The sequence below is a fragment of the Argiope bruennichi genome, chromosome 5 (assembly GCF_947563725.1).
Source record: "Argiope bruennichi chromosome 5, qqArgBrue1.1, whole genome shotgun sequence".
NCBI lineage: Eukaryota > Metazoa > Arthropoda > Arachnida > Araneae > Araneidae > Argiope > Argiope bruennichi.
The window spans coordinates 101,276,575-101,304,172 of NC_079155.1; the positions used below are offsets into that span (position 1 = coordinate 101,276,575).

Sequence of the window (27,598 nt, forward strand, 5' to 3'; positions counted from 1 at the left end):
CTTGTAAATTACACAGATATTAAGCAGAAATCTTTGACTTGAACTTTCAATGATGGACAAAAATATTGTGATCAGATAGTTGAAGAAATAGTGGAAACAGTTTGAACTTTTGGGCAAGAATGTAATCTATTGTTAAAAATCAGACAAAATATTTTTTTTAAAAAAATGCTAAAGTACAGTAGAAATTTGCACAAGTGTTAAATTGGTGTTATGAGAAAGATAATTTTTTTAAATTTTAAAATCGTGTAAAATTTGACTTTTTTTGAGATAATATTTGAAGAAGTTATTATGGAAAAATGCCATTTCAGCTTAATTATTAATTAAAATTTCACAAAATATTGATTTAAAATACATATTTCTTACCTCTGTTGTTGTTGGCATGTGATGAGTGCAACAAAAAATAAGAACAAAAAAAGGGAGGGGGGACAGTTAGATTGGACTGAAAGCTTGCAGAATAGTCCTAGCCACATCTTCAGCTTTATCGGAATAAAGAATATCCCTGTTGCAATCAATGTCTATTTTGAATAGAGCTGAAATAATAGAACGGCAGCTAAATATATGCTCCGAATCCAGCTGCACGCCTGGACAATATCTGCATTCTTCATAGAGTCTGGAGCCATCAGGCATGATCCTTATGCCTCTCAGGTGCCCTGTTCTGAGTCTTGCAATTGTGGTTTTTATGTCTCTTTTATAATTTAGATTTGTCAGGGAGAATTTCTTTTGATTGGTACCGAGCCTCTGTCTTGCCATGGCATTAGCATCCAGAGCAGTAGTAGATAGAGGGGTGGGATACACTGCTCTGGCTTCCTTGGCAAGAGTGCCGCCAGCTTATTTTCCTCAATGCCCATGTGGGCTGGGATCCATTGCAAAGTGCATGACGTCATTGTCATGATAGAGAACAGAAGAGCATTAATATTCTGGCAAAGCCCTGTCTTTCCACTCAGAATAGTCTCTAAAGTGGATTTGCAATCTGAGAATATCACGGTCCCACCTGAAGGAATCTGCATTGCTTGTGTAAGGTACATGGCCAAAGCTTCTTTGATAGGAATGAGCTTACTTGTGAAGATAAAGGCAATCTTGTCAGCTGGGACTTGGTTAGTTCTTTTGTCTTGAAAAACAAAAAAGATCTCTGATGCTATATCAGAAGAACCAAGATTAGGCTTCGCAAGCTTGAGATTGCCTCCATACCTTTTCTTTTAATAATTTCTTTCAGTTCTGTTTTTGTACATAATTCTGAGAGATCCAAGTTAATCTTAACAAATGAGGGTAATTTGACAGCAAAGCATGGTTCTTGAGTTATGTCAAGACAAGTGTGGTCTAGGTTGATGTCTTTCCTGATATCCTCATCATATGTAAAGTATATACAGTGGCTCAAAAAATTGAGAGTACACCTTACGTTTACTTGATAAATGCGACATTCAATATAAATAACACATTACCGGGAAGTGCATACTTGTTTTTATTTTTACACGTAACAAATGTTTTAATTTAGAGTAAAAATAAAACAAAAAATTTCTAAATTGAAAATTTTTAGAAGCATTTAAATAAACATACGCAGATTTTTGCCTCAAAAAATTGAGAATACACCAAAGAAATTTTTGCAATATCACGCATAGAAACAAAGTGTCACTATTAAATTGCATGTCTTTTGGCTCTTATAATGGTCTCTAAACGCCATGGTACGAATTCGACCAATTTTTGGTGGTATCTGAAGATATTTTACCCCATTCTTCTTGCACCACTTGTTTTAAATGGATTTTGTTTCTAATTTTGTATTTTCGAACCACTTTTTCGAGTATGGCCCACGAATATTCAATGGCATTAATGTCAGGTTACTGTGGTGGTGTGTGTAATTGTTGTTTACAATGAAAAAGACATCATATTTTGACGTTACGTGCAGTCTATATGGGGTAGTTGTCTTACTGGAAAATGGAATTTCCATCTAAACCCAAATTTTTACCACTTTCCTTTAGATTGCTGCTACCATATGGTACATCCAACTTGTTGCAGAAACTTTCAAATCATAGGCAGAAGTGCAAGTGCTGAAACTGTGCTAAATGCCATTAGACAAGCTGGATGTAAAAGTAGTATTGTTAGAGAGAAACCGTTCATCAGCTTGCAAATTCAGAAAAAGCATTTCAAGTTTACAAAAACTCATCAAATGAAGACCAATAACCTTTGGAAGAAATCTATATTTAGTAATGAAAAAAACCTTAACATTTTTGGCAGTGACAACCATTTTACTGTATGGAGAAAACCTAATACTGCTTTGTATCCAAAAAATTTACATCCTACAGTTAAACATGATGGTGACTCGGTGATGATTTGAGGTTACGTGGCTTCATTCGGGGTAGGAAATTTAATTTTTATAGATGGCGTTATAAATGATACGGTTTACTTTGATATACTTCGCAGCAATCTAAAGAAAAGTGCTAAAAATTTGGGTTTAGATGGAAATTTCATTTTCCAGTAAGACAACGACCCCAAACAGAATACACGTAACTTCAAAATATGGTGTCTTTTTCATTGTAAATAGCAATTACACCCACCACCACAGTACCCCGACATCAATGCCATTGAATATTCGTTGGCCATACCCGAAAAAGTGGTTCAAAAACACAAAACAAGTGGTGCAAGAAAAATGAGGTAAAATATCTTCAGATACCACCAAAAATTTGGTCGAATTGGTACCATGGCGTTTAGAGACCATTATAAGAGCCAAAAGACATGCAGTTTAATAGTGGTACTTTATTTCTATGTGTGATATTGCAAAAATTTCATTGGTGTATTCTCAATTTTTTGAGGCAAAATTCTGCGTATGTTTATTTAAAATGCTTTTGAAAAATTTCAATTTAGAAATTTTTCGTTGATTTTTCTTTATTTTGATTCTAAATTAAACCATTTGTTATGTGTAAAAATAAAATCATGTTCGCACTTCCCGGTAATGTGTTATTTATATTGAAAGTTGGATTTATGAAATAAAAGTAAGGTGTACTCTCAATTTTTTGGGCTACTGTATGTGCCGAATTCAAACGATCTGATCTGTTGTATGCCAACACAAATTCATCTTTAATATTAGTATAGATAAACATTTAAATTCCTTTGTTTTGTCTTCATGTTAAAAAAATCTGTATAATAGGTGTACAAAATTATACAATTGCAAAACCACGTTAATAAAAAGTTTAACATGTTGAATTATTTTTCTTAAATGAATCTTGAAGAAATCAGTTTTCTTCTAAGAACTAAATTTCAACTTGAAATCTAGTAATTTGTTTCCAAATTTTAGGCAGAAAACTACCAGCTTAAAAGCTTGAAGGATCAAGAAGAAACCTATAAGAAAGTAATTGAACTTCTGAAGAATCAAAAAGAAGAAACCAATCAGAAAGTAATTGAACTTCAGAAAGATTTGTAAGTTTTACTCTTATTTTGTTAAATTGTATTTAGAGGTTGCATTTTAAAATTACTTGTTTTTTTTTTTAGGTTTTTTTAACTTAGATTCTTAGTTATGATTAACAGTGATTTTGATGAATTCAAAATGTTGAATATTTTTTAGAAAAGTATCATTAAAGTTGTATTTTCTGAATCATTTTTCTATTATGCTGTAAGAGAATGCGAAAATTTATATCATATTAGCTGCCTTTGATAACCTTCTTGTTCAGCCTGATTGTTGATTTTTTTTTAGGTTTTTAAACCATGAATATAGAATACATTTAAAAAAAATTCCCTTTGTTATTTGATACAAATTTTTAAAAATTTATTGAAAAAATATACAAAAAATTTATTGAATTGAATCAATGAAATCACAAGAGAATAAGGTACCAGTTTTCTAATCTAGGTGGAAAAAATTCTTGCAAAAAGTATCAAAATTTGCTGAATTAATATAATAAAGATTTTTTTTTAAAAAAAAAATGAATACATTTGACATCTTCTTTCATCTTTAAAAATTTACAGCTTGATGTAATGTATCCTGTATGGTCAGATAAATGTATTATTAACTACTGTAGATGCAAATTAAAAAGTGTATATACTATAAATTGTTTTTTAAAGTGGAAGTGAAAATCCAATTTCGAAGGTGATGATTATAGAAGGAAATTTTTTTTTTTCTGACAATTGAATGTTAAGATAGATGAATTTGAATTTCATCACAACATTACAACTGTTTCTTACTGCCATGTTTCATGTTTTTCTTATAGCATAATTGTAGGTGAGTAAACCTAAACTGGATTTTCTACTTAATTTAAAGTATTATTGGGAAAATTTTGTTTTGCAAGCAACACAAATCAGTAAAATTTCATTTCAACTTATCATATTTTTAGATTAGTTATAGTATTTAAAAAATTTATTAAAAATAAAGAAATATTACACAGAAATAAAATTAATACTATTAAAAGACAATTTTTGAGTTTTATGATAGTATAAAAGCCATTTTTGTGAAATAAGTTTTAGAAAAATGGTCATCAATTTCTATATTTTAGTCATAGAAATTATGCATCTAATCATGATTAGGCCTATTTTCATGTTTTCCAACTGAACCCATGCTTTGATTTCTTTTACATCTTTTTTCCTCAGTTTGAATGGAATTTTTGGTGATTTGTCAAGTTCTTTCCAGAACATTTCTAATAATATTTTGTAGTGTCAAAAATTAGCAATATGATGCATTGAATAATTACAGCTGTAAAAACATTTAAATGAAGCAATCTAATATAGTAGTATAGCAATTTGTTTACATTTCACTGTTGTCATTTGACAATAAGTAAAAAAAGTGATTTCTGTGCCAGAAATATTTGTATTTTATGACTGAGAGAGATTTGGAAACATTACAGCATTTACATTTTGGAATGTATTAATTATTTAAAATGCATTGTTTCCTTATATTCTAATATTTCCACACACAAAAAAAAAAAAAAAATCCCTCCCCCTAGAAATTAAATTGTGTCTGTGTCAATCTTTTTAAAAGTTTTTTTACTGCATATATTTTAATGCTAATTTTCTGAAATAATATTTCTAAACATGACTGCTCATCTTAATGATTTTTACTTTTACTTCTGTCATGTTTTTTCATGATTGTTGTTATCAAATTTTTGTGAAAATAATAAATACATTGTTAAAGGATATGGAAGATGTTAAAATGCATTCTTGTTAATTTCTTAGTCTTAGCATTCTTGTTAATTTCACTAGCCTTCATTTATGAGGATGATCTACTCTCTCTTTCTCATTTTTATAATTTGTTATGTTAGTTGCTTATTTGCTAACTGTTTTTTTTTAATGGATATTTTTTCATATATTTCTATTTTAGCTTGCATATTTTTTTAAATGTAAACTTGTATAAACTATAGTTACTTGGGTGTTTCCTCCCCACCCCCTCACTATGTGATATTTTGTTTAGCATTTTTATCATTATTAGTGAATGTTTTGCAAGAGTATTTTGTTGAATTGTACTTACCTTTTAATGTTCTCAACAAAGTTAATTACTTATAAATATTTTAATCAATTGTATGTTGTTGTTTTTTTCCAGAGCAAACAAATCAAATGCTCAGATAAAACTACGAAGTAAGCTTTTTTTCTTTCTGTCTATCCAGTTTTCATTTTCTGTGTCCCTAATTACTTTACCTTTTTATTTTAGAAGCAATTTTTTATACAGATTTCATCGCTTGAATATGTATTTTCAAATAGTTATAATATTCTGAATGTTTTATCAAAAATATATTTTTGTAGGAAGAAAATAACTGTTTTGTATATTTGTAAATTCAGTCACTTTTGAATTTTAAAACATTTACTTTTAATTTAACCTTAGGTGAATTTAACATAAAATTTAATTTTTTCTTATGTCAAAACTAGTATGAAATTCATGTTAAATATGTTAACTTTAAATTAATCTTAATATTTCCACATGACTTCATACTTCCTTCAACATGTATTTGTAACAATTAAGTGAACCATACTTTTAAAAAATGCCGTTATTGGGGTATTAGTTTTCAAATGATATTATGTACTAGAATTTAAACATCAAATAAATGCAATATCAAATTAAAAGGATGCTACGATTTTGGGCTTTGTGATAAATTTCTAAAATGTATAGGTAAATGAAATTTATTTTTATTTATTCTATTTAAAAAATTATTTTATAAAATTTATCTTATAGTATTATTTCCTTTTCTTTTACCATAGATGAAATTGAAAGCTGCAATTTGCAAGTATCTGAAGCAAATGATTCTATTAAAAAAATGAAAAATAATAACAAACGTCTTTGGGTATGATTTTTTAATCTTTTTTGGTTCAGTCTTTAATTAATTTTTTTCATTTTTCAGTAGTCTCAGTAAATAAATGTTTTATATAAAATTTGGCAACTTTTCAGATATTTATATTTACTTGTTAATACTTATTAAGATGTTATCCTCTGTATTTTGAACTTCTATGCATTTTTCTTTCCTCCATGTGACAAGATTGGCTGTTTTATGAACATATATTTTTGTGATAAATGATCGCTATAATCTGCTTGTAGTCTTTATGGTTGTTCTCATAATAGTGCATATTATTTGTCATTTTCCATATTAGTATAGGATTTTCTAGAAGCAGCTTAAACATGCTCTTTATCTTAATGATATTCTGAACCAATGAGCAGTTTGAAATTACTTCAGTCTCCCTTTTTGTGAGTACAAGCATAACTGTTTAGCAAATTTTAATAAAATATTTCAAATCTCCACCATTATCTAAATTATTTTTATTTGCTAGTGGTGATAAATTGAATAGAACATGCTTTGCTAGTTTTACAGACTTGATACAGAATCAAGGTATGCTGTTAAATAAGAACTGCTAAACCAACCAGTTATTTGCTTAATGAAAGTTATAAGAATTCTCTTTTTTTCCAAAATTTTCTTTATCTAATGTGTTATTATTGTATCTTTAGAATATGGTTATCTATTTCAGTGTAGAAACAGATGTTTTTTAATTTATATAATTGTGCTTTTATTTAATTGAATATTATTTCTTTGCAGAATATGGTTACTCAATTTGCACGCAAACTTGCAAATGCTGGTAAATATTTATACATATATTTTTTATTTATTATTAAATAATATTTTTAAAATTTTATTTTATATAGGAAGTGCTTTATGGATTTAAAAAAATTTGAATAAGCAGCCATGTTATATTGTACTAATTAATATTGAATAATGTTTTTTATTTATTTTTTATCATGTTGCTCCTTTTTTTAGACGTTCTATTTTTCAAATTTTCCATTTCTTAAAAATTGTTGTTGATTAATTTGAAATAACATCATTATTTCTCTACATTTATTAAAACAATTTATAATTTAAATGTATTTGTGACACCTTGATTATAGCTCTTTATGGTATCTTAATTATTCATTCATAATATGCATAAAAAATATTCAGCAATTTTGTTCATTTTGGCAGCAGAAATATTTTTTTCAAAATTTGATGGCTGGTGAATTTGATTCGGATATGAGACAAGTTGTAATAATAAAAATATTGAAAATTATTTTCTCTTTATTATTTTTAGTTAATTAAAATGTATAAGGCATTTGACTATTATTATGTCATGGTAATAAATAATTTAAAATAAGTTAATGATAAAATTGTTTATTAAATCTACATAAAAGTCAGAATTGCAGTTAACAAGAACAAACCACTTGCTTCCTATCACAACATTTTTTCCAATTCCCACATTCTGCTAACTAAGCACTGAACCCATTCACCTTCACTAGAATTGTTTGTGGACTGCAGCGCCTTTTTGATGTTGCAGCTTCAGGATCAGAGTACACCTGGTTTGAAATTCAATTTTGATAAACTGCTCTCTAAGCATATTTAATGCTGAAACTTGTCATTGTCGTGCCAAGGAGGAAAGTGAGAGCCAGCCCAAGTGCTATCCTCATCTTATAATAACTTTTCAAAATTACATGGTCTATCTCAAAATAACCTACCATTGTTTTATAATGGGATGCCAATGTGACATACTATTATATTGCTGGAATTGTTGTATGCATCTCAGCAAATTAGAGCAAAGTCTTTCTTTTTCAAAATCTCTACTTTTTATCCCCCCCTCCCCCATTGTTTTGTCATTTGGATTTTTTTTTTTTTTTTTTTTCTTTAAACACTTTTCTCTGTTCTCTTATCTCTTCTTCTTTCCATTTCTTATTAATTATGAGATCATATTCTTTTTCCATTGCTTCTTTACTGAACAAGTGAGTTAAGAATGTTTTATTAAATGAATCTCTGTTAAACATTTTTAAAGATAGGGGGGGGGGGCTGAATCCTTATCAAGAGATCTGAAACTTGGATGCATGTTAATATTAAAATCAAATAGTCTTAACAACATGAATTAAACACAAATGGAGATAAAATCTCATACAAGTTTTAATATGTCATAACTAGGGATTGCAATACCGGGATACCGAATACCGGTATTTTGAGCCATTTGTACAATTTTGTAATACCAGTATTCACAAGTTTAAATACCGGTTTTTCAGTATTTACTAGAAATTTTTAAAATTGTCTGCTCTATATGTTCAGGTATAGCGAACATAGCAAAATAGTATACGTTTTTGTTTTTATGTCTTCATAACGGGCGAAATTAATTAGCTAATTAATTGCTTAAATCTAAATTAGCGAAACATGGATTATCCCTGAAAGAAAATATTGTATCCATAACGACTGATTACAATTAACAATTATGAAAAAAGTTGATTGGTGCCAATCAGCAGTTGTGCTATGCACATGAAATTCAATTAGGAGTAATAGATGCATTATACCAAAAAAATAAAGAACAGAAGAATCCAAATACTGTGAATATAGAAACTTCGGATTCCAACTTTGAAAAGAGTAAGAGTGAGAGTGATATTGACAATGAAGATAATGACAATGTAATTGTGGAAGAAGATACTGCTAATTAGTATGAAATATTAACCTATCAAGAATTGCTTCCTATAATTTATAAAGTTCGAAAAATTGTTCAGATATTCCCCTATATAAGCGTTCCCCTATAAAAAGGATATATTACTAACATATATACTAACTGAAAATAAAACAGAATATGTGTTAATATTAGATTCTAAAATACGTTGGAACAGTTTACTCCTAATGATGGAACGATTTTTGATCCAATCCAAGAAGCGATAATCGACTTAAACCTGTAAATTAATTTTTCAGATAGTGAATTCGACTTAATATCCAGAACTATATCAGCTCTACTTCCAATAAAACTGACTATTGAAGCATTATGTTGTAGAGATTCTAGTTTATTAACAGCTAATGCAACAATAAATTTCATGTTGCGGTCACTGAAAGAACAGCACACATCACTATCTGAAGTATTATATGTTACATTGAAAAATCGCACAGAAGAAAGGCATACTGAAATAGAAAATGTCTTATGGTATTTACATAATTATAATGATTTTAAAAATGAAAAAGAAGAAAAGGAAATAACTATTTCAAATCTGATTAAGTTTAGAGTAAATTTTCTTAAAATTTTTTATGCACAAACCTTTCCACATTCAGAAGAATTCGGTTCAATTATCGAAGATTATGATATCACTACTGTCGATATTGAAAAGGAGTTGTTTCTTGAACAAAAATTAGAATTAGCAATAAATAAAAAAAATCAACAAACCAAATTACAATACAGAAATCAGCTATATCCAAAACCATCTGACGAGAAATCGATTTATTTGAAGATGAGGGATTTAGAGGTAAATATTTGGGAAAAGTATATCGCGCATTGCTAACAGTACCACCAACTAGCGTAGATGCCGAAACAGCGTTTTCGACAGTTGGTAATTTTTACACAAAATTACTTTTCAGGCTTAATGACAGTACAATTGATGCTTTATGTTTTTTAAGATCACATTTCAAAAATGTGTAATAGTACCACAGACTGAATAGTGATATTTACACTTTTTTGGGGATTTAAATAAATAAGATGTTTCTTTACTTTTTAGTGATTATATACTGTTATAATTTATAAGTTACAGATTATTTTTTGTGATATTTACACTCTCTAACGAAAATGGCAAATAAAACAAAGAAACACCTGTGTTTTCTTTCTTTTTCTGAAATTTCTAATACCGGTATTAAGATTTAAAAAATACCGAATACCGGTATTGAAATTTTGGTCCGGTATTGCAATCCCTAGTCATAACATTTCCAGAGATTTTGCTACAGCTTGTCTCGCCATATAGTTTTTATTGATGTATTAAAAAAAATTGTCATTAAAAAAGTTTTAAAAAATCCTTTTAAAACAAAATAAATAAGTAAAAAAAATTTTTAATGTCAACTTATGTTAAATCTTTTTTTTTTTTTTTTTCCCCTATTTGATAATTGAAACAGAGTCTTGCATAATTCTATGCTACTTGGTATTTCAAATAACTATGTTGGGCTGACATCTACCCGATAACTGTTTTGGTTGAGTGAATTTAAAAATATACTGAATAAACAAGGATAGGGCATACAAAACACTTAATCACAATACACAACTTTACATCAAGAAGTTTTTTAGTACTTATACAAAAAGTGAAAATAGAACAGCTGACATCAAATTTGCTTAGCTAGGAGATGTCATTCATATCCTGCCCCTCTTTTTTTAGGAGATGAATAGCTACTGAGACATCAGCAAAAGCCACCAAATTCAGTCTCGGGTTTCTTAGTGGCACGACAGCATCTGAATACCTGAGGCTAGTCAGCCTTCAAAAAATCTAAATTTTTGAAATATCACAGACAATTCAGTATGTTCAACTTTCTGGAGTGATAAACTCAACTGAATTACTCACTAATCTCAAGTAGAAACAAACATTGGATTGGATGAATTAAAAGATTGAGACTTCCTGTTCTCACAGAGTTTTACGAATTTCCTCATTCCATCCTTTCTTGGAATCAGTTCTATTACCCTATGTAAAGGCCCCTAAAGTTGCCTTTTTACATCATCTCCAATTAAGACGATTTCCCTTTCATGAATATTTGATGGCTGACAATCTTGTTTCTGTTTAGAATAAGTTGACACAGATACTTGCCCCTAAATCGCTGTCTCAACTCTTTGATTACTTAGGCTTGAAATTTTAATCTTTTACAGCAATGATTAGTAATCCACATATCTAAATCTAAATATTCATAATCTAAAATCTAAATTATCATATCTAAACCTCAGCATTTGATCTATATTTGCATTCAAAATTATTTCCCAGTGCCATAGATTAAAACCATGCGACAAAATTTTCCTAGATTTTAAAATAGTTTTCTTGTTGACTAACATCTCCCATGCCTGCAATACAATTGTCAATATAAAATGAAAGTTTTAATTTATTGACTATTTCAGAGTTGTTCGAGGGCACATTTCCAAATAAATATAAAAATGCCGCTGCTAAAAAGAAAGAACTCGATGATACAACAGAAACTACTTGTCAATGACAATACACAATTTGCTGGCTTTTTATAATCTAAAAGAATCTCAAGAAATCTCTATGTTCAGAAGCAATCCTCAATTGAAGGAGAGCCTTTTCAATATCAGCAGAATTGCTAATCGGATAACTTCAAAACTTATCAATGATATCTCGGTAGCTGTTCAATTAAATTTGGATCTTTATGCAATACAGCTGACGTCAGTTCTGGCTGGATAGGGACTGCTATTTGGAATACAGAGCATTTGTTCAAAATTTCTCACCACTATTTTGCCTAGATACTCACCATACTAACACAATAGGGTTTAACATAAGAATTATGTTTAGCAGAATTTCTGATTAAAATTTTTACAAATCACTGCATAACATGTTGTTTCTGGCTCCCCTACTGTTTGTATAAAATATTTTGTTGTAGGCTTAGAGATTAATATTTTAATTTTGCATAATTCTTTTTAAAAAAACTAATGTTTTCATGATACTGAAATGGATAGTAACTAATTATTGAAATGTATCAGCTGAAAATTTTTCAATGTAAAAACACAAAGATGAATAATTGCATAAACTATTATGCTTCTACTTTTTTTTTTTTTTTTTTGTAATTTTTAAAAAGATAATGATGTTTTAGATTGATAAAATGTATTGTGTGCATCTTAATAAAGAAAATTAGTATTCCTGGCCATTGACAATTAAAAAAAAATTTCTTCAATTTCCTTATTAATTCTTTTATTTTTAGATAAAATAATTTTTGCTCTGCTATTCATTTAATACAATTAAATTATTAATTGTACTGATATTATAAAAACAGATAAAATATTTATTTTACAGATCTTTTGACTGTTAAAGAAAGAAACATCATGAAGGAATATGGGGAAGAAAATGATATATCTTTAAATATATTTGATTCCAAAGGTATGATGCGCATTTAATATTAAAACTGATAATGCTATTAAAATCTTTGTATACCTAAAAGAAGTGTGGTATTTTTAACACATTTTCATTACCTTTTATCTAATACATTTAGTAGAATTTTATAATTGATTTCTATCTACATATCTTCACTGAACATGGTCTATTGAACTCCAAACCACCCTTCATTTAAAACGTTATAATGTACATATAATGCTTTGCTCATGTCCTCCAGAAATTTTGATTGGATTTTAACCCTCTTGGAATATGTTCTAAGAAATGTAAAAAAACTCAGATGAGCTCATAGATGGCCATCTAGCTCATAGGGTGTGAAATAATAGAGGTTGAAATTTTCATTTCCCTAAAACTTCCTCGGTATTAAAATTAGAAAAATAAATAAAATTTACCGAATTAGCACCTCATTGATATGAACAACTTTTGTAATTAAACTTTTATGATAGCTGCAATAGCTTAGAAGTTAGAAGCTAACAAGAGAATTTCAAAATTTTAACTCTTTTTAATATTAATTTCTATTTGGGGTTATAAACTTGATTAATTTATAAACTTAATAAATTTGATTAAATAATGCCAGAATAATTTAATTCATACTTTGGTGTGTAAAGAAAATACTTATTATGAAGCTGATTACTATAATGAATTACTAATTTTCTAACCATATGTTGATTATCTTGCCAAAGTACAAAATAAGTTACTGCTCAAATTTTGAATTATATTTTGTAATATAATTCATAATATGAATGAATTTTTTCAAATATAATTCTGATTATTTTGTGCAGTAAACACAAATTTTGTTATTTCAATGTATTTTTTCAATGGATTATTCATTATTCTGGTACTTTTGTTAATTTAGTAGTCTTTTGGTTTGATGACTGCCATATTACTGAAAATATACTGTATTTAAAAAAAGAAAATCCTTATAGCTTTTACTTAAGTATGAGTACTTGTATTAACTATATAACAGCAATTAATTGCCAAAAAAAAGATCGCCTAAGATATCATGTTAGTATATTGACTGTGTTTACTGTGATATGTGTTATATGCAAATACTTTAGTATATTTAAAAAAAAAAAAAAAAAAAAAAAACTGTATGCATTCTCATTTATTCCAATCAATTGAATTGACATATTCAAAAGTGCATCAGATAAGATACTAATTACAATACTAAAAGCAGCAGGAAAGCAGTCGATTTCTCCCTCCAATATAATTGAAAAAAATCAAACAATAAATTCATACTTGCTATCATAAAATATATTCCCAACATTTGATTGAAAGAAAAATCGTTATAAACAATAGTTCATTTCCTCAAATATATTTAAAACATATCAGTAGACTTTTAGTTCTTCCCAACTGATACAAACCTTTGGTATTTGCTTAAAAGTTTCAAAGATTTTCAATAGTATAAACTTTGCAACAAGCTTTGTAACAATTTGTGTTTTATTTTTATAATATTTCTTGTTTTAATATTTTTATTATTTATTAATTAATTTATTATTATTATTTAATTCATTATTTTGCAATAAATGCTGAAATGGTTGCTTTGAAATGTAATATTTCATTTAAAGTGTTCAAATCTTGAGTTTGAATATGTAGCACTAAAATTATGAACTTATTTTATTTCAATTATTTATGGATAAAATTTCTGTTTTGTATGTTGATGTTATAAAATATTATTTCAGAAATGATATCAAAAGATTGCTAGATTTCTTTTTATTTGAGATTGTTATTATTTTTAGTTTTTGTATTTTTTTATGGAACAATAAATGTTTCCTTCCAATAAATGTGATAAATTCTTTTTTATTTATATATATGCCATTTAAATGATAGTTACTTTCATTTCCTCAGTTTCAATGCTATTTCTGGTCAGTATAGATTAGATAGCTTTTAAAAATACTAAATTAACAAATTAAATTTTGGGGCCTTGTGTTCTCCTTTGATTGAACTGTTTTTATAGACATTTCCTCAAAAGAGGAAGAGTGTTAATTTAAATTGCAGTTTAATAAAATACCTTTCTATATACATAACATCTCATGATTTGTCTTCACATCTTTATTTAACCTATGATACTAAAAATTCTGCTTTGCAGGAAAGTTCCTCTATAAGCTAAATACTTTCATGTGTGCCACATTATTAAGAATAAATCTTTTTTCTGAAAAAAAAATACTTATTCTGCCCAGTATTGCTTATTTTGATTGCTTATATTTTAAACTTTTTTTACTAATTTAATTATTGATCAATAAATTAATCTGCATACATTTATGGCTAAAAATAAAAATTATTTCTTTGTTTGTTGTTTGCACTTATTTAGATAAATGTAAATGTTTTCATTAAAAAAAAAGAATAAATAAATATCACGGTGATAACATGTAACAATATTGAAAATAATAATATTATAACCATGAAGTAATAATAATATGTAATAACAATAATAATAAGCATGTAATAATAATAATATAAGCATGTATTACCCTTTCGTAACAGGCATGCCATATATGCATCACCTATGAACATCTCTTGCAGCCGGGCGTATCATCCATGCACTTCTGGAAAATGAACTCATGGAACGGGGAAGCATACATGCATTCTAAAGTGGAACAATTTTTAAATGCCACTAGATGTCTCCCTGTTTCCATTACTTTTGAAATAAATATAGCTTTAGTATACTGACCTTCAGTTTGCTTATACTCAGCCTGATTTTGATATTTTACTCATCAGTTTGTGGTGAATTGCATATAAGCCAGTAACAGCGCTTCTGCCCGAACAGCTGTTTTAGCAAAATCGGTATGTTACTGGACTACTAACCCAAAGGTCCCAGGTTCTATCCTAACGCTTCCCTTACCGCTAAAGCTGTTTTGAGGGAGGGGCTAATAGTAATGTAAATAAACAGAGTTGGATTGTGTAACTTTTCCACTTGATAGAATCATTTGTGTTTCTGATCTCTTGCTGAGCTTTTGTTATTACTGTGTAATTGTAACTAATCTTTTTGGGTTTTACCATCAGTTCTGTTGTATTTTGGATAGCTATTCGATACATTTTGCGTTCTTCCCTTTTTATTACAGAAGGCCTTGGTTTCGGTTTATTATGGCAAGAAAATGCTATTTTTCAGAGGAATGGACTAGCATTATGAATGAACTAATAATCTGAAAATGTGGCAAAAATGACTACGTTAGGAATTAAACTTTATTTATTTATTTATATTTCAAAGCAACGCAATCCTGTGTGATAATTCCTTTCACATACACTCTGTCCTATGTGTGCATGTAGGATAGAGCCCCCTCTTCCCGTTCTGAAAAGGTTAAAAATAATTTAGTTTTCAGATGATATAAACAAAAGATGAAAAGTTTTATGTGTACTATGTAGAATTGTTATTTTCATTTTATATAATTCTATTTTGATATTTAATTTTGTTATTAATATCCAAAAATTTATCATGAGATTAGCTAAATAAATACAATAATATTTTATAGGTTTATCATTCAAGAGAGGTATATTTTCAATTTATAGGGCAATATTTAAACCCCAGTTTTCTTGTGTTCTTATGATATCTAAAAGTGAAATCAGATTTGTATATAAGGTTAGTAAAGAATGAAGAAGTAATAATTATTATGCAATTCAAATTATTTCATTTCCAAAATCATTTTTTTATTATTTTCTAATCACCTATCTGGCTCATCTTAATTATTAGATGTTTTCTTGCTCCTTTCCTTGATTGATGTATTTAAAACCTCAAATAGTAATTAGCAATTAGCCCTTATAAGTAGGAGCTATTAGATGATGTTTCTTATGCTGATTCTTCTCTCTAATTAATTATCTTTTTTGAACTTTAATGTAAAAATAGATGGTAAAAAATTCATCTAGCCTCCTGATATAGTCATATCTAGAGTCAAATATGACTCTAAAATTCATAAGATTTTATACCAGGTACATTTCAAAATATAATTAGTATCTCAAAGAAAACTTGTTTATAATTATCACAAGAAAGTAAAGCTTGAAAATGGAAGTATCCAGATTCTTAACATTATTAAAAATCTTTAAAAACTGCTTTCTTTTGTTAATACTTATATAAGGGCCTTAAAATTGGATAGGCTTTTTTTCTTTTTATCCAGGTACTTATATTTTTTATCTGATAAAAAAATTATCCCATGTCATCCTACTTGAACTGCCTGATTATAGACATTTTCTTTGCTGTGTCGGATCTTTTAATGTTTAACGGATTTCAGAGAATCCAGAGGTCAGTGGAGATCAGTTTAGAGAAATACTGATATAGCGGGAAAATATATCCTTTTTATTTATTCTCAGTTTATGGAAATACTAATAGAATGGGGAATATATATATCCTTTTTGTTTACTTAATTCTTCTTTCATCTCTTTTTGCTTATTTAGACCCAGGGAGGAGGAATCTTTTCGTTTTAGAGATGATTTTATGTATTCATACAAAACCACTAGTATTGGTTTTTAATAGTGAATCAATGTTTTTCTACATGTGATTACTTGTTTGTAGAGCATTTGTTAGTTATGGTTCAAAATCATTTAGTGACTCACCAATAGAGGATAATTTAAAACTTTTACTTCTACTAAATTTTGTGCAAAAGCTTAGAACTTTTTATTTATATGCCAGAAAATGAGCATTTTATTCATTGTAGATTACTAGTAATGAATGATTTGATACTTCCAAAAATGAAAGTAAATTAAAATTTTTGATATCCTAAAAGTTAGTTGTAGATCATTTGTTCTCAAAAGATATTAAAAATTAAATTCATGCTAATAAAATTCTTTTTTCACTTTTTCTTTTACAAACTATTCAAAGACAAAGAAATGTAATTGCCAAAAAATTTGAACGGCATTTTACCCAATTCTCTTTATTCAAGACTCCAGATAAAATATTTTTGGATTTATGTCTATCTGTAAAAATAATAACATAAAAAGCTTTGAGCTGAGATTTCTATCAAATTTTGAGCGAAAACTGCATTTTGAATTTTTTATGAAGGTCTGTTTACACGTACAAGTGAACATAATAATTTAAAAATGCAAAGTATTGTATCAGTAAAATTTGGCATGTAATTTTAGAATCTAATCTAGTGTAATAATATTTTGAACCACTTCAAAGGGCTAACCACCTATACCACGCCACCGGCAGAAACTGGAAAATATAGGGAATTTAAAAATTGACTGGAAAAAAATGGGAAAGTGCAGGGAATTTTGTTTCTCGGTTACTTTTTCCCCATCTAAAAAAAATGCCGATCTTTAAAGATTGCAAGAATAAAAAGTAGTTGTCATTGTTTCCAAAAATGAAATAATGTCATTCGCCATTCTTTACTGCGGAAACTCGCAACTTTTCCATTCTCTCCTTCTTTTCCTGTATAGCCCAGTTTCAGTTTGTGAGACAGTTGTTCTTTTTCTATAAGATTCCAAATTGCCGCTAATGAGCATAAGACTTCTTTAATTATGTGAAAGATTAGAATTCATTTCTCTGGTGGGAATAGCAACATTCAATCTGTGGACCCTTAGTGGTGGTATTTAATTACTCACACATGAGTTTATTGAAAGTTTTTTTTTTTAACATTTGATAAATTGTAAGCTTATTCAAAATAGATGAGAGAATTATTTTAAACACTGAGCTGCTCAAAATCTGTATTTAATATAAATTAGATGGTTAAGAAAAATCAATCTTGATTTTGCTGAAAGGATTCGAGAAATCCCGCAAAATCCATTTGTTGCATACTGCTTGCTTTGTAAGAAAATAATAAGCCTGTGTAATATCGGAAAAGGTTATTATTAGTCATGCCAAAAAAAGGGGGGGGGCAAAATTGCGTGTCAGTTCAAAAAAGTTGCAAGTAATATTAGACTTTGTGTCTAAAGGAATGAAGGAGAAAGTGATATGTCTATTCTGAAAACGTATATTTTAATGTTCGAAAATAAACCAATTTTGAACTTTTTAGTTCAAAAACAATAATTTAAAGCTAGATTTTTACGGGCATTAAAACTTGTTGCGTCACATTCGTCCTTAATGCATTCAATGATGTATTGGAAATATTTTTACATATGTTCACTGAAAGTGAAATAGCTAAAAAATGTATGTTAGGCTGTACAAAAATGCCATATCTTATTTATTAAGGATTAGCTCTATGAAATTGATAACTGAAAAATGTGTAGAAAATGATGCACAAATATTTGAATTGACAAAAATGAATAAATAAAAAAAAGTAATTTTGTTTTGTAATGTTTTTTTTAACTAATTATTAAATTATTTACATATATCATGATAACAAAAATGCGTGTGTGTTTGTTTGTTTCACACAAAGTACTTAATTTTATGTGACTTGCAATTAAAGATCATGAGAGGTAATATACCCCTCTGCTCCTTAATTTATAAATTTTATCTTTTCTAAATTCCAGATAATAAATAAAGAGAATTTTTTTTTTGTATGTAAATATCAAAATTCATTTAATATGCTATAATTTCAAATAATACTAAATTGTAGCTTCCTCTTCTTGCTTTTTCCACTCCTTAAATTCATATTGCATTATAACTTGCACGAGTGCTATTTTTGCATTGCCTCGTACCTTGAATATACGTATAGGGAAAACACAAGGATTTTTTTTTTTTTTTTTTTTTTCCAGACTTGAGTAGCAACTCTGTATTTGTTTAGGCAAATGTTCATGTTTCAGTAAAAGGAAAGAAGTTCAGATAGAATGATTTAATTGAATATTAAAATGAAATTAAAAAATCAATGTTACAAAACAAAAATGTAATGTGATATAAAATCATTTTCATCTCGTGAACAAGTTCTCGTGATTTGATGTCTTGAAGTTAAGTAGAAATTGTATAAATAAAGAAAGGAGTCTAAGTCAGAATGGCGAGAAATGCAATATGCAAAACTGTTTCAAAATGAGAAAAAAATGATTGTAATTATTTTTTTTTTTCAAAGAAACCATTTGAAAGAAAAAAAGTAGTTAAAAAAATCAAGTGAGATTTAAAAAATGAAAAATGATGCTACAGTTTAATAAGGTAGTGATTGAGAACTAGACACATAATTTTTTTTTTTTTTTATGTTCAAATAAATCATTCTATCTTATATTTTTTTCTATGTTATGAGAATTTGTAAAATCTCATAATTGCTTTGACATTGTGTAGGATTTATGGACATAAAGGCTTTCAAACACCCATGAGATCTCTTTTTAGTTCAAGAAAATAACTTTGTGTATGCGAAAATACTGTAAATTTTCATCCAAGTATGTTCACATATTTTCAATGGAATTGAGATCAGATAATTGAGTAGACCGTGGAAAACATTGCATATTTTCCATTTCAAGGAAGTCATCAATCAAGCTTGCATGAAGACAAGGTATGCTGTCATTCATACATGCAAAATCAGAACTGACAGCACTTTGTAACAGAACTACCATAAACATAAAAATCAAGAACTTTATTTTATTTATTTTTTTACTTGTCACAAATCTCATCGCTATAGATATGGAGATTAGGATTAGGTTATCCATCACTATGCCTACCCATACTATGACTCTCCTTGATGGAAAAAAGGGTGGGGGGTCTTTCTATGTTGTTTCCCATTTGAAAATGAGTTTCATGTTCTTCTTTATTATTAACCTGTAAAAATTAGTGTTCAGATTAAAGCAAGATTTAGCAGCGAATAATACATTAGCCAAAATTAAAGTACTGATGCACAAATGAGTGTGTGTATGGATATAAAGAGAATGCAAACTGTCTGTTGTCTGTCGTAGAGACTATTTTGATTAACTCTTCTGTAAATAGTTTGTCTGAAAATATTTGTAGAGGCTGTGAGCGTTGAAACTACTATTCTGACACAGGTGTCCTTCTGATGTTATGCACATGGTCGTTCCATTTGTCAGTTAATACTCTCTGTACAGTGAAACTTTTGCCACAGTATTGAGATCGCACACTGAGGCACAATCAAGACTAGTTTATGTCTTTCTTAGGTCCCATCATTCCAATGCTTCTTCCTTTCTCAAACATTTCCAACTGTCATCTTTCTGTTGTCATTCATTCTGTTAAAAATATTCCTTTACTCATAAACACAATGCTGCTTATACGGAATAAATTGATTTATCCATGTTCTGACGTATGGAGATGTTTTGTGCATGAAACAGTCAACTGAAAATTTTTATTTAAAGAAATTTTTACCTTTTATATATGTGAACTAATTCAATAATATTTACTTGCATTTTGTGATATATACTTAACTTTCAGGCACCAGTGTATTCTAAAATTATAAATAAATAAAACATTTCTAGCTATTAAAAAATTTTGAATTGCAATATGCATTCCTACTTTCCAAAATTCATTCATGCTAAGTTTGATATCTGTGCATTCAATAAAAGTTCCATTAAAATTCTGGGGACTAACAGGTGTTTTTTTTTTTTTTAAACAGTTTTCAGCAATATTAAATAATCTCTCTCTGTGAAAGTTTAGAAATACTCTGTATTTTATTTTTATTATAAAATGCCAAATAAAATTAGATTAGAAATTTCCTTTAGATTTAACTCGCCCCTTACTTCTAAAAGGTTTGATATGTATCATCATATTATAATAGTAGATCTTTGAAAAAAATTCATTTGCTTATTCAAAGGATGTTTTTGAGAAGTTTATTGAAATTTTTTTAGTTGTATTTTGATGATAGCAGAATTTTATTTTTCAGATCACACTTTTTTGCCTAAAAGATCCATAGATTATAAATGTTTTGCTTTTGCATTATAAAACTTATATGCAATTTATACTTTCTTTCAGCTCAAGAAGAGGAAAAGGATCAGTCTTTAGCACTTAAAAATCAAAAAGATATTGATATAAAGCAAAATAGAGTACTGATTAAAAGTGAAAATAAAACCATTGCATCTGATTATTGTCTACCTATTCAAAGCAAGGAGTCTGAAAGTAAAAATTCTGAAATTAAAAATGAAGGTTACCAGTTCAGTCAGGGTAATTCATCGCTTGTCAAAGATCAACTTTCATCAGGAGCAAATTGTTTTGAGAAAAGCTGCAGTGAAGATGAAGATCCAGTAATGCCAGATAATATTAATATAGATGATTTAGTAAAAATGCGAAAGCAGGTCTGTATACCAATTGATCAATGGCCAATTATATCTCCTATCCCACAAACTCCTAACAATAATAGATTCAGACAAGGTCCTCCAAGAAAAGACTTGAGGGTAGATAATCCTTCTATGATTGTGCCATTTCATAAAAGTCTTGGTCAAACTTCTGAGTCATCTAAAAATCAAGGATCACTTAATGAAGGTGATTCTTCAAAGCCTAATTCTTCCAGAAAGTTAACATTCTGCCATCAACAATCAGAAGGATTTGATGTTAACACAGAACATACTAATCATATATTTGAATTGGGTACTGGTAATTCAAATCCTGATCAAATTTCTGGGGCATCTAAAAATCAAGGAGTACTCAATGTAAGTGATTCTTCAACTCTTAATTCTTCCAGAAAGTTAACATCCAGCCATCAACAATCAGAAGGATTTGATGTTAACACGGAATATACAAATCAAATATTTGAATCAGGTACTGGTAATTCAAATCATAATCCAAATCCTGGTCAAACTTCTGAGGCATCTAAAAATCAAGGATTACTCAATGTAGGTGATTCTTCAACTCCTAATTCTTCCAGAAACTTAACATCCTGCCATCAACAATCAGGAGGATCTGATGGTAACACTACTAATCAGATATTTGAATTGGGTGCTGGTAATTCAAATCATAACTATGCAAATGCAAATTCTAATACCAAATCCCCACTAATGCGCATTAGTAGTAAGCGTCGCCATGACGGCACTGCAAAAATTGACTTTAATCTAACAACTACTCCGATCACTATGGTAGTAAATCCTAACAATTGGAAAGTTTCTTATATTTTAGGTCCACATGATATAGATACTGATAATCCTCTTTCTATTCAACCACAAAGAGAAACTGCTAGCGTACAGGCATGTGGATCCCTCACTGATAATTTGGAAAATTTTGAAAAGAGTGAGCATATCAATAACAAAGAGCACACAGTTGAACGAGTGTCCTCTCCTGAATTAACTACTCCAGTTTTGGTGAGTTCTGAACAAAGGAATTTTTTTTCGGTTAGAAAACCAAATGTGTCTAAACCAGATATCGTAAATCCTGATATATCTTATTCAAATGGCAGCAAAGCATTGGATGCTTTTGCTGATCAGTGTAAAAATGATACAAATCATCAACACATTAAGAATCATGCAGATGATAACCGATTTATAGTACCTAGATCTTGTGCAAGTCTATCTCCTTATAAAAAAGAGAATGAATTGTTTTCTCAAGAATTATTATCACCACCTCATAATTTATGTTCACCTGTTTCTGAATTAAAATCTAGGAAATCAACTAATGTTTCAAATGTCTCTAAAAGGTGTTCTTTATCAGTGCCTGACGTAAACAATAATTTAAAAAAGGATTCAACTATCAGTGAATCCACAGATGAGTCAAAAAACTCACCAAAGAGTAGCCTAACAAAAAAACAAAAGAAAAGGAGTCTGATGCCTACTGTTGAATCATCAAACATTGTGCCAGCACGTAATAAAGGAAGAACTCTTCTTAGTAGAGCTTTATGCTCCAGTAAAAATATAGAAAAGCAAAATGCTAATGTTCAGAAAATAAACGCCAACAATGAAAATGAAAATGCCAACATCGAAAGTGCAAATACCGATATTCAAGAAAAGAAATCGGAAAATATTAGTGATGAAAATAAAACATCTACCACATTTCAACCTGATAAAGAGAAGTATTTATTACAAAGGCAGGGCAGAATAGAGAAACAAATTAAACTTAATTCATCTTCTTGTAGTGATGGTTCCAGTAATTGCATGATAAAACCAAGGGATTTAATTGAAGAAAATGAAAACATTGGTGAGGCAATGCAACAAGTGGAAACCTTGTATAATAATGTTGACAATAACAAAGAAGTATCTAGAATTAAGGTTAAAAGTTCCACCAAAATCAAACGAAAGAAGGATTTAGTTGATATAAGTCCAAAAAAGAAAACTAAGAGCAAAGAATTGAAAAGAATTGTTACTCTGAAGAATGAAGATGTAGAATCAGCTGTCCAAAGAATGGAAGGTGATGTTGAAGTAAAGCAGCTTATTGCTGAAGAGCATATTGACCCAAATTTCTCTATTTCTAACTTAGTAGAGAACAGTTTGGAAAGGCATAAATCAGAAAAATATGTTGGTGATGTCCCTCCAAAGATTGATACGCAACATGAGAATAAAATTTCAGATATTTTTGAAATGAAACTTAAAGAGATGGATAATTTTTCAAATAATTCAGTTAGTAGTCCTGTTGAATCCCTTACCAAAAATGAAGATATTTCTGTGGTTGCAGAAGAATCAAACATCCTTGTACCTAATTCTATTGCTTATTCCATCTTGGAGAATGATCTTGAAGCATTTAATTCTCCTAAAGTAAATAACAGCCAAAATTATAATAAATCAATTCTGGCCAAAAATCAGGTTGACATATCTGCTAATACTGATTATTTCAATAATGAAGTCACTCAGCAGGAAATTAATGCCCATATTTCAAATGTTAATAAACTTATTAAAAAAACTGAAAGTGTTGAAATTCAGTATTCAGAATTGTGTAAACAAAATTCATCTATGGAAATTAATAGTTTGCCAACAAATCAAGCATGTGATTTGCCCCTACAACAGAATAGAGATTCTCATCATACAACAAAATCCATGTATAATCCTTTCCAAAAATCTTCTGAAGTTTCTATGACATTAAATCCTCCTAAATGTGCTCCTCTGAAAATAAAATCTCCCAAATTATCTGCTTCAAAAATTAAATCCCCTAGTAAATCACCAGCTGAGGCAAAATCTCCTGATTGTAATTCCTTTAACAGCAGCAATAATTCTGAAGTAAATGCAAATTTTCCTGAGGTAAACTTACCTCCTTTACCTTTGGATCCATTTGGGTTGTCAGGTAATAAGATAAGTACATTTTTACACAAAGAAAAGAATGCTGGTATAAAATCTGTTGAACCTAGTCATGATGAAAGCATCAAATTATCAGCTTCAAACAGTAACGATTTAAGCAAATCGGTGTTATTGCCAGAAAGTGGAAGTATTGCAGAGACTGTAAATAACATCGAAACCAATGCTTCTATGTTATTTAACCACCAAGAATGTGTGGTTGACAATATCATTGATTTTCTGCTAAAGGATGAAGATAGTAATATAAAATCTATTTCAGATGCTGAAAGCAAAGATAAATATTCATCAAATTCTGAAATAACCATTGATAATTCACTGAATGAAACAAAAGCAGAAATACCACCAGCCCCTTCTCAGACTATTTCTGATTATTTAACATCCTCTGCAGCAAGTTCTTTTGAGTCTACTTCTAACACTTATTCTACTGTTGATATGATTATAAATAATGTAGCTGTTGGTGATATAATGGAAGCAGAAGAACCAAAAGCCTCTTCTCAGATTGATTCTAATGTCATAGTATCATCTGCTGCTAGCTCTGTTGAGACAATATCTAATATTGACACAGTTATAGATAGTGTAGCTGTTGGTGACGTAGAGATTGAAGTAAAATCTCAGGATCCTCTCTCTAGAACATGTAGGAAGAGACAAACTCCTATAGTTAGTAGTTCACATCATGCTGACAAAAAAAAAGTGAAAGGATGCTTAAAAAGTATGGATTTAAGTACTTCTGAGGAATCTGCTCTGTTAGTTAATATCAAACATGACAGTTGTCACATTTCAGAAACTGATTCTGATTTTGACTCTCCACTAATTATTGCTGAAGATTTTGAAGAAGTTCAGCAATCCATTCCTGTTTCTGAAGTTAGAAATTCAAATGAGAAGGTTGAATTCAATGAAGAGTTGAATTCAATGAAGGAAAATTCTCCAAACAAAACAGTAAATAAAAAACAAAAGAATCGCTCTAAGAAAGCAAAGAAAATTGAAAATAAAATTGAATTACCTCACATAGAAGCTGCTTTTCAAGCCATTGACAAGATAAGATTCACTGAAACACATTTCAATTTCCATGTGCATGAATTAACAAGAATTCTGAGTAATCCATCTGTTATAGAAAGTACACCCAAACTTGCATTTCATTTAGTGAAATATCTCCATACTACTAGGAAAAATCCATTGTTATCATTTTCCCTTTCCGGTGATCCAGATAATTTGCTACCACCCTCAGAACTATGTATTGTGAAGGCTTTGCTAGCAGTTGATACTAAAAGCAAACCTCATCTAAATGGACTTCTAAGCTTTATAATTGAAGCAATGTATCAACTTGTCTTAGGAAAGTTGCAGTATCACATCTATGGATTGAGTTCACTGTGTCGAGTAATGGCTGCTATTTGTAAAGAACTAAATAATATTGTTAAACCTCGAAATTTATGTTGTGATTTGTTAAGATATCGTCACAAATTTGCACCATTTCTGGTTGCATCTATTGTCAGTGTTTACAAAGAAGCATTTGAAGTACATCCTGATACTACAGGTAATTCATAAATTATATTTCAGTAAAATGAAAAAAAAATGTTTAATCACTGCTGCTTTGCAGATTAATTTTTTCTGATAGTGCATGATTATCTTTTAATATAATTTAATTTGTAAGGTTTGTTGCATTTTTTTTTTATTTCAAATAATGCTTTTTTTTTAATTCCTTTTTTTTATTTAAAATCAAACTGTGTCTGTAATTTAACCAGAAACTTAAATAGTAAATAATTTCATTCATTTACAATTCTGCCAATTAACAGATTTAATTTACCTATAGTTTAACTGAAATGGAAACGTAAATTGATGTATTCTGAAAATAATCTGTTTTTAATTTTTTAGACATGAAAATAATGGAATTCATTTTCAGTTTTAGAATTAATTGCGTGATATTAAAAGAAATCATTCAAATGTTTGCATTTTTAATACATATTTTATTTTTTATTTAATACATATTTTATTTCATTTTTCATTGTCATTTGTGTAAATCTTCCATTTCATGCATTGTTTTGTTTAGAAATAACTGCGCATCATATTTAAAAACTTCAAATGAAAAGAAATTTAACATATGGCTTTAATTTTAAATTATTAATATAAAATATAACAATAATGACTTCTATAAACATATTTGAATTTTATAACATGGAAGGACAATCCAATAGTCACTGATGGCAAGCTAGTATTATATAAACTTTGAATATCAAGAATCCTGAAATGATATAGGTGTGAATGCAGATTATATGACTTGAACTAAACCAAAAATATTTCTAAAACTGTTTATAATGCACATTGGCTTTCTGATACATTCTTGGGGAAATATGCCCTAAGGAAAATCTTGACTTCTTTAAGTGCATATACTCCTTTTGAAAATTTTGCAAAATGACTGCTTAACCTGGATGATCAAACTTTATTTCTTCTTCATCTGATGTTTATATGCCAGTACCTACTTTGATAAAAATTCATGTAAAATATTGCTCCAAGTATTTCAAAAAATAATGCTAATAGAATCACCAATGGCTTTATAAATGTGCAATTATAGCTATAACGAATGGAAATGCTAATTAAATTATCCTTAAAGAATTATCTGAAAATTTATTTATTATCTGTCAAATTTTCAATTCTATGAATCCTCTTAGGATGCTACTGCATACATTGAATCTAAAAGTCATTATAAAATGGAACATTTTATAAAAACATTATAAAATGGAACATCTAGTATGATGTATTATGCCTTACATAATACTTTTCAGGTAATAGTAAAAAAGGGAGCATTCACTATCCCCGTATTCTTCTTATCCTGAGTTTGTCATTTGATTTTCAATACCTACAATTGCCAATTCATTTTTCTTTCATAATAATTATTATTAAAGTTGCTGCTATCAACATAAAAACTGTATTCCTTCCCCATGGCCAGTTATATATTACATGTTCTAAAGTGAAATTCTATACAATCTTTACATATTAGTCCCAGTTGATGAGAATAAATATTTTGTTTAAATAAAAGGATAGTGGTTAATTAGATCTTATTAATTAGGCTCGAGAACTCAAAAACTTTTTAAGAGCTGAAAACCTGCACAGTGTAAAAGTCTATGTATTTTGCTTTTTCTTTCATACTATATGTAGTATAATTTTGGCAATTATGTAGTTGAAGGAAGAGACGTTTTTGATTGTACTTCAATTTATTTTACTATGGGTGGTATATTTTTTTACACAGGAATTAAGGGTATACATGAA

General features: G+C 28.8%; 1 protein-coding gene across 1 annotated transcript in view; it reads left to right on the top strand.

Moving 5' to 3' along the window:
- The window catches only part of LOC129968760 (serine-rich adhesin for platelets-like), a 59,877-nt gene that overhangs the window by 22,534 nt on the left and 9,745 nt on the right, over positions 1-27,598 (top strand). Inside the window, exons 7-12 of the mRNA XM_056082986.1 lie at positions 3,287-3,408; positions 5,516-5,550; positions 6,169-6,251; positions 6,996-7,035; positions 12,236-12,319; positions 21,102-25,868. Coding sequence (XP_055938961.1) covers positions 3,287-3,408; positions 5,516-5,550; positions 6,169-6,251; positions 6,996-7,035; positions 12,236-12,319; positions 21,102-25,868 — 5,131 coding nt within the window. The remainder of the gene's footprint in view (positions 1-3,286; positions 3,409-5,515; positions 5,551-6,168; positions 6,252-6,995; positions 7,036-12,235; positions 12,320-21,101; positions 25,869-27,598) is intronic.